General features: G+C 44.0%; 1 protein-coding gene across 1 annotated transcript in view; it reads left to right on the forward strand.

Moving 5' to 3' along the window:
- The window catches only part of LOC126518213 (5'-3' exoribonuclease 2 homolog), a 35,084-nt gene that overhangs the window by 1,506 nt on the left and 20,282 nt on the right, over positions 1-13,296 (forward strand). Inside the window, exons 2-8 of the mRNA XM_055064646.2 lie at positions 2,582-2,689; positions 4,279-4,358; positions 5,631-5,688; positions 7,062-7,119; positions 10,577-10,626; positions 10,721-10,765; positions 12,115-12,171. Coding sequence (XP_054920621.2) covers positions 2,582-2,689; positions 4,279-4,358; positions 5,631-5,688; positions 7,062-7,119; positions 10,577-10,626; positions 10,721-10,765; positions 12,115-12,171 — 456 coding nt within the window. The remainder of the gene's footprint in view (positions 1-2,581; positions 2,690-4,278; positions 4,359-5,630; positions 5,689-7,061; positions 7,120-10,576; positions 10,627-10,720; positions 10,766-12,114; positions 12,172-13,296) is intronic.

Genomic DNA, 13,296 nt, shown 5'->3' on the forward strand with positions numbered 1-13,296 from the left:
GGCACCCGGCAAGTGTCGTCTGCTTGTGTTACAACGTGCTCCATTTTGACGAGAGCTCCGCGGTCAGTGTTGGTCTCCACCTTTCTTTTCGCGAGCACCATGGTTCGCCCTTGTTACGTTGTGGGCTGCAGACGTAGCGACTGGCAATGCGTCAATTTGCAACATCGTGTCCCTCTGCAAGGCCGCAGACCAGCGGAGTGGCTGCAGCGCATCGGACTGTCGCTGTCAGACCATGGCGCCAGGATTTGCGCGTTTGCGGCTGTCACTTTACGTCGGATGATTACTACCACGATCGTGTTTCGCTTGTCCGGTATTCGGGTAAACGCAAGCGCGAGTGGAGTTGGCCTGGGCGTTTCACGGTATGAGCGGTGGCACAAACGTGAACGGTCTGCACGGTGCAGCCACTTGGTGGCACAGAGCTCAACCAAACGAATAACTAATATAGCAGTAACGAAGCGCATTCTACTTTGCTGTGGGTGTAATTCGTTTTTGGAAGGAGCGTAATGGTGAACACGCTGTCTTTCTTCTAAATCTTTAAAACGTTTTACACTTGTTTAGAGCAATGTTAGCCCTTATATTTGGCTGCTTAAGCTAAGCCACCAGGTGGCTGGACTGATCAGGCCGCTCACGTACGTCTACGCTAAAGCTCCTTCATCGCAGCAATAGTAGTATGGAGGAGCTTTAGTTTACACCTCCACCCATCTGTTGAAACGCCCAGCTCGCCTGTGGTTACCGGAATACCGGACACGGCCGGCGCTGCGACAGAACGGTTGCGACGCACGCTGCTGCGATAGCTCTAGTATGCGGTTAGTGAGGCATGAGCTGGGAATAAACAGTCGCTGCTGCCTATACATATCGCTAACAAGACTTTGAACAATGTCTGCATTGCCCTAATTACTTTGAGCAACTGCAGTCAACGAAGACGTGGGTATACAACTTATCTACTGGTGCAAAGACAGGTGAAGGTGTCGGCAGCAACCCCCCCCTCGGGGTAACGTTGGCTCCAGCGAGATCTATATTTTGATAGCTGTGGGCCTTACTTGAGGTGCTCCATACAGCACAAAATGCGAAACAGCGCAGGCCTTACAGCTCAGATATAGAGCATACCAAATATTATGCTTAAGGCAAGTCTTTATCACGATTAAAGAAACAAAGAATAACGACGTGAAAGTTTACCCAAATTTGAACCTCAAGGAGTGTTAAGAAAACCCCATCTCGCTTTCTTTCAGGTGGAGTCCCACGTAATAGTTTTAACAGCAACGTGTCATCTATGGTTCTCTTGACGGCTTAGCGGTCGTGGTTGCATTTATATCAGTAATACAATGGAACATGCGAGGCTGATTATCTTTGCGACAATACGACTCTTACTAAAGAGCTTAGGTTAAGCAGAGAGTGGTCGAATAATAGATGTCGCAACAGCCAGCTTTTCCGCAAGGGGACTTGGGCTTGTTAAGGCAGCAATTAAGAGGAAGCTTTAGCTCGGGTGCTCCTATCTAAATACATGTAAAAGGAGAATTCGTTTTTCTCGGCAACCACTGCACCAAATTTGACGAGGTTTGTTGCATTTAAAAGAAAAACTTAAAATCTAGTGACTGTTTGTCTCGAGCTCTCGAGTTAGGTCGTCAATTTTTTTATTAAAAATTGGCAAAAATTGAAAATTTTCAAAGACGAAACCATCAAGTTTACAACTCTGTAACTCAACAACAAAAAATGATAATACAATTCTATGAATTGTAACTAATAGTACATCTAAAGCAGACAAAATTTATATGTTACACATGAATATAAAAAAATTTACTAATATGGAAATACAGCGTTTGCAGAACCCTTGTAACCAACGGTACAAATTTACGTAAGATGTAAAATGACACATCGAATTTTTCCGCTTTGAATGATCTAATGGATGCCGTTTACAGAACCGCGATATCAGTTCTTAATGCAGCGCAATTAATTTGTAAACTTCGTGCTTCTATTTTCTTCAAACGGTCGAATATTTTGAAAATTTTTTAAACAAAATTCAAGCCCTAAATCGAAATTCTGCTTGCAACAGTCACTAGAATTTAACCTTCTCTTTCAAATGCAACAAATTTCATTAAAATCGGTCAAGGGGTTATCTCAGGAAAACGTTTTTGCGTTTTACATGTATTTGAATAGGCCGCGTCGGAGTTGGGTCAGAGCTAAAGCTTCCTCTTAAGACAAGTTCCCTAGAGGGAACGAGTGACATATATTCTTCGACAACTGTTAATCTCTTCATGCCTCCATCTTCCTATGCATTTGTCTTGACCGGGCACCCATATCTGAGCAACATTTTAGATCGGACAAGAGAGGCGAAAGGAATTGTTTTTGATTCCTATGCAGTTACCAATTCTGCCTGAAGCGTAGTTCGTGTTCTTTCTATTTTTAAATGCGTATCGCACAGCGCATATACGAGTGGGCATTGCGGTCTGAACTAACAGAAAGGGCGGTCCTTCGAACTTTATTTCGTAGATTTGTTTGCCGGTGCTATAGCGAGAGCTGAAACGCTGTGCTGTAATTAGCTTTTTTTTTTTTGTTGAACAATTTGAATACTCTTGACACGCAGGTGCCCGCACTCGAAGTGCCACTAGCATTCGTCCACATCAACGTGTTGCGTGACCGGCTGGCACGGGATCTTCGAGTGAAGGACGTACCGTTTCCGTTCGACCCGGCGGTATGCGTGTAGTTCCACACGTTTCGCCTTTTGCGCACGTCACCTAGCCTTTTCTCTCGCTACAGAGCAATGATGGCGGGCGTATTTTAGTACACGTTCAGTGCGGGCAAATTAGAAATCACCGGTCTTGTTGCGCTAACCTCGTGGAACACGGACGGAAACGATGCGGGGTTCTGTGTTCCACAGAGAATTCGCAATGGGCGTATACAGTTCAACGCGTCTGCAACGAACGCCTCTACGAAGGAATACTCGATATAGCGAAGGAATAACTGCGTCCCGATTCTATCGTGAGCGGTGCGGTGCTCCGCCTTCACAACGAAACCCGCCGTGTTTGCTTAGTGGCTATGGTATTGTACTGCTAAGCACGAGGTCGCGGGTTTGAATCCCGGCCACGGCGGCCGCGTTTCGAGGGGGGGCGAAATGCGAGATACACCCGTGTGCTTAGATTTAGGTGCACGTTAAAAAACCCCAGGTTGTCCAAATTATTCTGGAATCCGCCACTACGGCGTGCCTCATAATCAGAAAGTGGTTTGGGCACGTTAAACCCCATAATTTAAGTTTTAACCTTTACAACGCAGTGGCTTGTATAGCGCAATATTTCGGAATCCCCGAGCACTTGGTTATTAAAGGCTTTCTACACTAGACAAATTTAGAGAGGGCGCAAGTATCACGCTTCCTTTGCCTTTAACAAAAAAAAAAATCATTTTTGTGAATTCTTGTCGTCACAACAGACACGTTCTCTAACCCTTCTCCGCCAATCCTCCAGTGTCCTCGTGTTCGTTCCTGCAGTTCGCATGTTCACCGTTGCCTGGCTACTTGTAAATCAATATGCCTTGCATAGAGGTACAGCGCAATCTGGGGACAGGCGGGGTAAACACGTTCTATTAAACGATGCAATAGAATCACGCGTCTGGCTCTCCTATATTTATGGACTGTACCGAAAGCAGATTATATGTATCTATCTGACAGATAAGCGTTCCTGGAAACTGTAGTTATTGGAAAGAAATACACGTTAAAAAGCAGAACAAATTTATTATCGATGTTCGAAACGTCAAAAATATATTTTTCAACGTGTATTTTAAAAAATATATATATATTTGAAATGCTTACGAAATGGTCTTTATTGGCCAAGTTAAAGGTAGCATCGCAAAATAGAAAATCCCTGGTTTCACCTTGAAAAAAAATAAACGCTTGACCTGTGCCCACTGCAAGCACAGGATGTGTTTTGATAACATGATCGCGTGAGATATACAGAGCTTTAATTTAGGGCGACACATGTTTTACTCTTGCATACGCCGTCCTCTAAGTAAATTATCTATACGGCATTTCGAACGTGTCCCAGACATCGTACATCTAGCCAAAATAAACGTACGAGAACTTACGAATCGTGTGGTATTACACCGGGAAGCAGAAAGACTATCGCATTCTCACAGCTGTTAGGAAGAGGTTAACCTTGCATTTTTTTCTGTTGTGTGAAGAGAATACAATGCGAACTCAACAAAAAGCGAATGTCTCTCGCGGACCCTCCTTCTAGTTCATCTTCTTCTGCCAACTATGCAATGGTCTTTTACGCTCTCTTTTTTTTCCAGAGGGCCATTGCCGATTGGGTGTTTCTGTGCCTTGTCGTTGAAAACGACTTCCTACCGAACCTGCCATCTCTTTCAGTCAGGTAACGTTGCTTTCTTTAAACGAAACTTCAAGGGACCAGGGAGGTTAGTTCCGTTTATGAACAGTTGCATTTACCGAGAAATTGAGCTCAAGGAATGGCCAGGATACTTCTTTTTAAAGGGGCAGATACTTTATTGCCACCAGCAAATCATAAGTGGAGCTGATCTGATTATAAAGCTTTTTTTCTTGCATAGTTCCTCCTAGCGTGCTGCCGCTTGCTAGAGCTAGCGGGAAGAAAAAAAATACGTTATTACAAAAAAACACTTATTTAGTGAGAAAAATGGCCCTTTCGGCCAAGCAACTGTACTCCCGAAGTCACCGATAACTTCGATCTTTCTCTCCAGCTTGAGCGGTCATTGTGTGGTCATTGCTGTGCCCGCTATCGGAAACGCTAATCAAACTCGTGGCCAACCGACATCACCAAAACAAGGAAACGAGAGCAAGCCGCGACCACGTTAGGGCCACACTATTCAAAGGCAGCAAAGGCCGCCTTGGCATGCCTTGGCTTGCCTTGGCGACAACGTGGGGAATTGGTAACAAAACCCGAAAAGGAAAGGCAAGATAGGCGCAAGAAATTGTCGATAAATTTGACTTCGCCCTGTCGTCTGCTAGCCGCCTGGTTAGCTCAAATGGTAGAGCGGCTTCCCCGGGAAGGCGGTGGTCCCGGGTTCGAGTCCAGGATGAAGACGAATTTTTATTGAAGTGCGAGGCTTTTCTTTCTAGGAACCCGTATGTGTTTCCTTTGTAGCAAGTGCTGCGATTGGGTGGATGTCTCATTTTCCGTTTATGAAGAAGTGACCTCTGTCGTGATTTCGCTGAAATTCGCCGCTCTGTTTCGTATTCGGTAATATTTTTAGCCCAGTTAACTCTGAGTTGGAAAAAAAATATGGTTTTGTCTAACGAACCGTTCTTTTTTTTTAATGCAAAACCAACAAACTAAGGCTGTTATTCTGTATAAGCGAAAGCTCCGTTTAAGCAGTTTCCGTTTACCGAGATACTACGCTAGCAGTAAAGCCTCGTAATAACGAAGTTCAAAGCGGAGCCAGAATTACTTCCTGACATTCATTACCTTAGTATATTGGTTAGTGGGTGTACTGCAACATGAAGCTATCTGAGGAATTCAATGAGAGTTTCACTCTCTTCGTTAAATAAGTTATTTCATGTGGCCCGTTTCATTATAAGAAGGTCTGTGCTTATAAAGTCATTTAAGTTTGAAGGCCTTCCGTACTGCTTGGGGCGTGGTGTACACGTAATCTTTTTTTTTTTGGCGCAGTGAAAATGCCGTTGAAAGACTCGAAACTATCTACACGCAAACGCTGTGCAACCAGAAGGTGAGCAGTTTTTATTAACTTCAAGCTCAAACCACGTAGGGACATCAAACATGCTGTCAGGGGACCTAAGCCTTGTGGCTTTGATCTAAGGACATGGAAAGAGAGATCCTACCGGCTATCTACCGGCGAATTTTTCTAGGTTTACCACATTTAAAGGAATATATTTTAACAGAACCGACCAACGAGAGTGTTTTTTCTATGTGAGCAAATATCATTCTTTTTTGCAAACATTCCGAATAAAAAATAATATTTCAAGGCGCCACGATTGCAGCCGTTCAATTTGCCAAAAAAAATGACAAAATTCAGGTCACTAAAGTGCATCTGTTAAGACATTTTCATGGCGTCCCTGCTAACGCTACCAAAGTTGTTTAAAAAGTTCGTACCTTATGCAGTTGTGACACCTACAATATTCCCCAGCACTCCTTCGCCGCCAACATGTAATCTTTGTCTAATTCTTATCTTGATAATTATCGAATGACAAACAACCTAATCATTGGACCAATGGAGTGGCTTTCAATGAGAACCTGTTATCGCGCCTAAAACAATCGATTCGGGTGTTTGCAGCGTGCCACTCGCGCTTCAGTCATTCCGCGCGGAATAACGAAAAGTGATACGTCATTACTCGACGGCGCGCCGCAAAACCAGTGATGCCAGAAAATGGATTAGAAGAAACTATAGCTCCTTCCATTGCCTCACTCAACTGGCCACTGCGCATACTGAGATTGCCTAGCGTTGAATGGAGCTCACCACCAGCTGAAGCCAACACTATCACCGACAGCTTGGCAATTCAAGTTGGTTGTCTGCAGTGAGGGGCGAATGAGCAGAGTTAGTTATTTGAAGTCGCGTCTGCGGCTGCTGACGTCACTGCGCCAGGGCGCGGAGATCAGACGAAAGTCTCGGTATTGAGCGCGCCTTGACATAACAGGTTTCTCAATGTAATTAAATCAGGCCCCTAATTGAAAAAAATAAAAACGTGAGTTGGGACACACTGTATAGCGGGTCAAAGCATTATATGCCGCTTTAAATAATTACGACAACTCAAAAACGGGACGTTTTACGACTTTATGAAAACAATGTAACCAGTTTCGCCCAAGCTGTTAACTAATATGTTCTATTTTCTTGGCGCCTAGTTGATCTGAAAGGTAGAGTTTGCAGAATTGATGTCTTCTTTTTTCTTTGATGTTGTTGCACAGTTATCAGGTTGAGCACGTTGTGCCTCATTTTCTAAAACGTGTACGCGTAAAAGATCTTCTTTATTTAGTAGTTACCTTTCGCATATTTTTGAGGCATTATGCGCCAGGAAATACTTTGCCGTATCTCCGAATTAAGGCGAATGCGGCTGGAGCTCACAAAAGGCTTACCCGCTCTTGCAGGGCTACCTCACGGAAAATGGAAGCGTCGAGCTCACACGATTCGAAGCGCTCATGACCGGTAAGGTCGAAATAACAATAAAGAAATTGTTGCATTTGTTCGAGCTTAGACGCTCGTGCACAGAGTGTCGAAATTAAAGGTGTCACGATTTCAGCTGTAGGTCGCGTTTTTTTTTTTTTTGTCGCGCATTTTCTTTACGTGCAAAAAAAAAAAAAAAATGGCCCCTACAGTTGAATAACGTGTCATCACTATAAACTGCCCTGGAAACACTAGTATGATTCCGGGAGAGATAGCGATGTATCATTATGTGGCAATCCAGCCAATTGCTTTTCGTTTACACGCGTGTGCTTTTACACTTTCATTCATTCTCCGATTAGACGCCTTTGTTCTTGCTGCAGAGTTCGCTAATCATGTAATAAGCCGGGATGGCGATGTAATAACGTATTCTGGCTCACCGTTTTCGAGCGGCTTCGGCATGTCGTTTCGTTCATCGATGTGCTATAACTCACCAAAAGTGACACGGTGACTGTGTGAGAGACGCCATAGTGCAGCCGAGGTCTTGTGATTCGAACCCGGCGACCTCGTGTTTGGTGACAGGAGGCCATTGACAAACCGCGGCGGATGCGAATATGACGACTAAGCCAGCAAGACAAATGGTCGATGGCCGCCAGACGCGGATTTCGTTTCACTTGATTGCTTTCTGCTTCTGAAATTCCTTGTGGCCACCAGACTCCTCGACACCAGACACCAGACTCCGTCAGACTTCTCGAAGCCATAAGAAGATTCGTAACTGGTTCGGTGCTGCGAATGGCTGTGTGTCTCTCTTATTCCATTCCCTCCGTTTATCTTAGGCTGCTCCATTCACAAAAATTGACGAAGCATATCTGTCGTGAAAAAAATTTCCCGGTGGCTGCAAAAAAAAAAAAAAGTTTTTGTCACTAAGCTTGTAATGTCCTTATTTGACTGCTTTCCGAAATTCAACGAGAAAGAGTTGGTCGTGGCGCGAAAAAATATATACGATGGCGACTGTTCCATTCCATATATGTCACCTACAGTTATTAGCGACCCTCGAACACTGAAGTCTCGTGATTTCTTCACTTTCCCGAAACTGCGGAAATTGCAAGAAGTGCATAAAGCTGTGAACGCGAAACACATTTTGGGCGCTGAAGGAAGGTTATCTTGCAAGCAGTTAACGTAACTGCCTGTAAAAACAGTGCCGTTTCTCGACGACTGTCAGTAAAAGAAAGTCTTTGTATTCCCTAGAATTTCAAACGGGAACTTAACGATTAGAGCGCTAAGCTTCCGCTGTCAATATTAGTCCTGAAACTCTGCGTTTCCTTCTGTCCTTTTACGAACGCGAAGCGTTGTTTTCTTTTTTTAGTTCAACTTGGATAACGTACGTAATACTTTTTTACACGTTTTCAGAAAAGAAATACTGCAGAACCAGATTCTGTCTTATTACTTTTACTATTAACAAGGGAAGCTATTGTGCTGTGCATGATAAAATGCGATTGTCGTGACCATGCAGTATATATATATATATATATATATATATATATATATATATATATATATATATATATATATATTACTCATGTTCTATTTTCGTGTCTTGCTTCTTATTCTGGGGCACCAAATCAAAAAGAAAAACACGTAAGCAATTTTTGCGCACTTTAACAAACATTTGGCACATTTGCACATGCCACATAAACATTAAAAAAAAGATCAATCACAGGTTCTTTCTGGAATGTGTTTTGTTGGTATTGTTCTGCGTTTCATTTCCCGCTTCGTGCAAACGACCGTATCCGCATGTGCTTTCTAAACAGCTTTGTTACTGGGAAGGTTCACTTCAATTCTGAACAATCTTTCTTTGTCTTCGACAGTTTTCTAATACCGAAAAGGCCAACGACAAATCACTCTTTTCTTACCCTCGTGCAATAAACGAATAGATATATAAACGAATAAATAAATAAATAAATAAATAAATAAATAAATAAATAAATAAATAAATAAATAAATAAGTTAGTGACTGCTGTAATATTGCACGCGATTGCAGCGTTGGTCTATGGTAAGGTATCTATGGGCTTGCGAAAGCTGTATGGAAATAATTTTTTTCCTGACCCCGAGTGGGTTGTCTAACCTTCCAATCTGAAACTGGGGCACGCGTCATAAATGGGCGTATTAATTTATTTCTTGAAGCTTTTTACGCACAATCACACGGTCTTGAATGGCACAGCCAGAAATAGAGGTTCTCTGGCAAGTAAGTCAGCAGAAAATTTGGCACATTATCGCGTTGGTGCGACGGTCAAGAACGCTGCAGCAAAACTGTGAATGACGAAACTAACTATTTATTGGGCGAGCTTACGCTCCTAAATGCAAGTGACGTTCACATCGTAACGATAGCGGCGAATACATCCGGCGATCGTCGAAAGTCTGATCAGCGGTGTCAGGCGCGCCGGCTTTTATACGTGACTCGTCGAACGTTACAGTGTTGTCGCCGGCGTCCGAGTGCCTTCCAGAAATTTCACTATTGGTTTCATAAAATAAAATGATGTTGATGATAATTAAAAAAAAGTACCACGGTACTCGCGTCGCGCATGCAGTCAGATTACACAAGGCTCGGTGACAACAGACAGAATCATCGGCAACGCTCGAGAAACTTCCCACGCATGCAGGCGCGTCCTGCGGCGAGCGATAACATTTGTAAGTCGGTGAAAAGCCGTCACCGGAGAAAGATGAGCAAGTGCACGTGTCAATACGTACAGAAAGAGCAACCTTCGTTAAATTAAATTTCTGGGGTTTTACGTGCCAAAACCACTTTATGATTATGAGGCACGCCGTAGTGGGGGACTCCGGAAATTTCGACCACCTGGGGTTCTTTAACGTGCACCTAAATCTAAGTACACGGGTGTTTTGGCATTTCGCCCCCATCGAAATGCGGCCGCCGTGGCCGGGATTCGATTCCGCTACCTCGTGCTCAGCAGCCCAACACCATAGCCACTGAGCAACCACGGCGGGTAGCAACCTTCATTAGACAGTATAAAGTTACCGTAACTGAGTGAGCGAGTGAGAAAGAACTGGCGTAGGCACGGAATTGAAGACCCGACAAAACCTATCAGGGTAGTGAAGAACGGATAGAAGCAAATTATGCGGATTTCACGCGTGTGTCGTAAATCATCTGAAGCAAAGTTTTTTTTTTGTGAAGCGGCGCTCTCACGCACATGTCCTACATGTGCACGCATGCACCACGGGACACGTGATCCTTTTGTTGGATCACGTGTCAGATCAGCGTAAGCTAGTTGTCAAGTATAGCAGGGTGCTGGTAGCCACGGTCATCGAACTCCGGGGGGGGGGGGAGGGAGGGGGGGTTAAATAAGAATGCTTCACATCGAAAGACTAGCGCAATGCAATCCACAGAAATTTGTGGAAACGACCAACATGCGAGGCGGTACAAGTTCAGTCACTATATTTTACAAAAAAAAGAAAGACTGCAGACTTTCGCACACTTTTTGCGCAGAGTTGGCCAAGTCGGAAGAGGAGATATTCTGGAGGCGCCGCCGAAACCAAGTGAGTCTCTCGACCGTGACATGATTCACGTGGATTTGGCGATTTCACTTATTAGATGGAGCGAACGCTTTCTTCCCTCGCTTCTCCTGTACAGGTGAATGCCGGAACGATAGAGAGAGAAAAGCAACAGCGGAAGGCGGTGAGCATCACTCGGCTACTCGTCGAGTCGAGACAGTGGTTCTCGAGCACAGTTGTTTGAATCGTGCAACTTTTAGAAACTCCACTTCGAATTCGAGGCACACTTAGTTACCTTTCTGTGAGGGTTAAACTGACTGGCGAATCGCTAGGGAGCGACAAGGCCAAGCCCTTCGTCGCACATCGCTCACTCGCGAAAGTGATCGAAATGTCTGACGTGCTATAGTTGGAGGAAATTAGAAGAACGGGGTCTGAACACACGTTGCGTCGGTTCTCATGGCACGTTTCGGCCACACGTAGCGGAGCCTTTTCCTGAAGGTTTACTATTCGCTCATTCATTAAGATTTTTTTTTTGTGCAACGCTGTTTCCACGGTGATCCAAACTACCCACATCCGGGCGTTCGCGGCCCGCTATAGAAACGTGCATAGGCGGTGGCGTGACGTTTTTTTTTTTTTTCGTTTTTTTTTCGTTTGATAACAATTTAGAAGCCTATAAACTGGCATTTCAAGGACAACTGCGGAAACATAGGCTATCGGTGGGTGAAGTTGTCTTGCAACTGTCTGCACTGATATGCTTAAAACGTGTTTTTTTTTGTACCCAATGCACTGCGATTGGCATACACGCCTGACTCAACGCGACCGTCTACACACGTACATGACAACGCAATAAAGGCAGTTCCTGAACAGATATGAGTGGCCCACTGAGCCGCACGCATGTTTCTGCCAGTGTGGATAAAAAAAGCTTGACTAATTCTGTGCTACGTGTACGAAGTAGAATGCAATAAAAGAGTAGAACGCAAGAATGGCACAGAAATCCTTGCTACCTAGGCCCTTCACGATGAACCGGGACATCTGCAATGTAGTATGTGCTTCCGATAATACGTATTTCGATTGCGGGGCCTAAGATTGTTTTGATTGCTCATCTGTCTACGTGTTACGTCAAGAGACTTGGAAGTTTAGGCATTGTATCGCACGAGACAAAAGAAAATTGTTGCTACCATTTCAAGTCGCAGCAAGGTAATACTTTAATACGTAAACCTGATTTCGACGAGCCGTTGTGCAGATGATGCCTTTTGAAACACAACGTCAAACCGAAAAGCAACGCCACATATGCAGCGGCATCTATTCGAACTTTGAGTACGCGCATCTTATCTTAACACATCTGGCAACATGTCTTGTACTAAGCGTTATTTTTTTAACTGCCGCGTAGTGCAAGAAGTGTATTGTAAGGGTGCAAGGTGTTGTTTTTGCAAGAACCTTGCGCCGATTTACTAAGTCTAAAGTTCGTAGAATTGCCGGTACGGAACGGTCACGTGTAAGTAAACACCTGATTTTTCACTTTCTTGATCTCAGGCAGCCGACAAGGAAAAAGAGCGAGCTTTCAGCACGGACGAACGGTTGGCCGACTTTGTAAGCATATGCCAAAACATTTTGCGTCTTTCTGGGAATCGAACTTGGGTCTGGTTCAAGCGAGAACAATGTTTCACCTTGTTTATATTAAAATTTAACAGGGCAGCTGCTTTAATCAGCATACCAAGAGGCTAACTCAGCTTACAAGGGTGAACTTGGTTGACAGGAGGACAGGCATCAGAATAACAGAAACAAATGTAGATTATCCCTTCGAAAACTTGCTCCTTGCAGTTCTTTTCGTGTAGCGCCAATAGCACAAGGACGTAGAAGAGAAAACAGACACCCACAGGCGCCTGTGTATATCTGTTTTCCCTTCTACGTCATTGTGCTATTTGCGCAGCAGGAAGAAAGCTGCAAAACACCAACACGCCAACAACAAGCCCAACAAGTTACAAGCCCAACAAGCCCGTTACACCAACAAGCCCAAATATCTACATTGATGGACTTTATTCCTCCATGTACATTGGACGACTTTCGATTACAGCGGCTAGTGAAATAATTCCCCCAATAATAGCTTTTCTAGCATGCATTATGGAATGAAATGTAAGAGCTCCAGCGCAGGAAGTAAGAGCTTCAAAAAGTAAGAGTGCCTCAGCGCAGGAAAATTTTTTTGAACGCCGAGAAATTATTTGGACAGATTGGATGCGCTTTGTAGACGATCACAAGGAAGAAGACGGGACAGGCGAAATTATTGGCGCGCAGGGGAGGCAACTTTAGTGGCCAAGTGTCCTTCGAGATTTTAAGTTCTTTCTTATTGCTTTTGTAGTACTTAAGTGCCTACGTGATGTTAAATTTCCCGAAAAAGCTCGATCACTGTGAAATCTATGCACATTGCCCCTTATTCGAAAATTCAATTTGCGGTATCTTTGGCAATCTACGCAGTGATTCAATATAATAACGTCGCTTTGCGCCTAATAGAGCAACAATTCACGTTTCTCTTGCAAATCATGTCTCGTACGCCGTTGTGTGCGACTAAACGCATAAATATTTTTTCTAGTACGAAGTCAAATTGTCAGAGGGTCCCAATTTCTGTCCCAAAGCAGTGCGTAAATTTGGAACAAGTGGAACATGCGTTGAAGCATCCGTCAGAGTTGAGCACTCAACGTTATCTTAAACGCACATATA

The sequence above is a fragment of the Dermacentor andersoni genome, chromosome 11, assembly GCF_023375885.2.
Source record: "Dermacentor andersoni chromosome 11, qqDerAnde1_hic_scaffold, whole genome shotgun sequence".
Taxonomy (NCBI): domain Eukaryota; kingdom Metazoa; phylum Arthropoda; class Arachnida; order Ixodida; family Ixodidae; genus Dermacentor; species Dermacentor andersoni.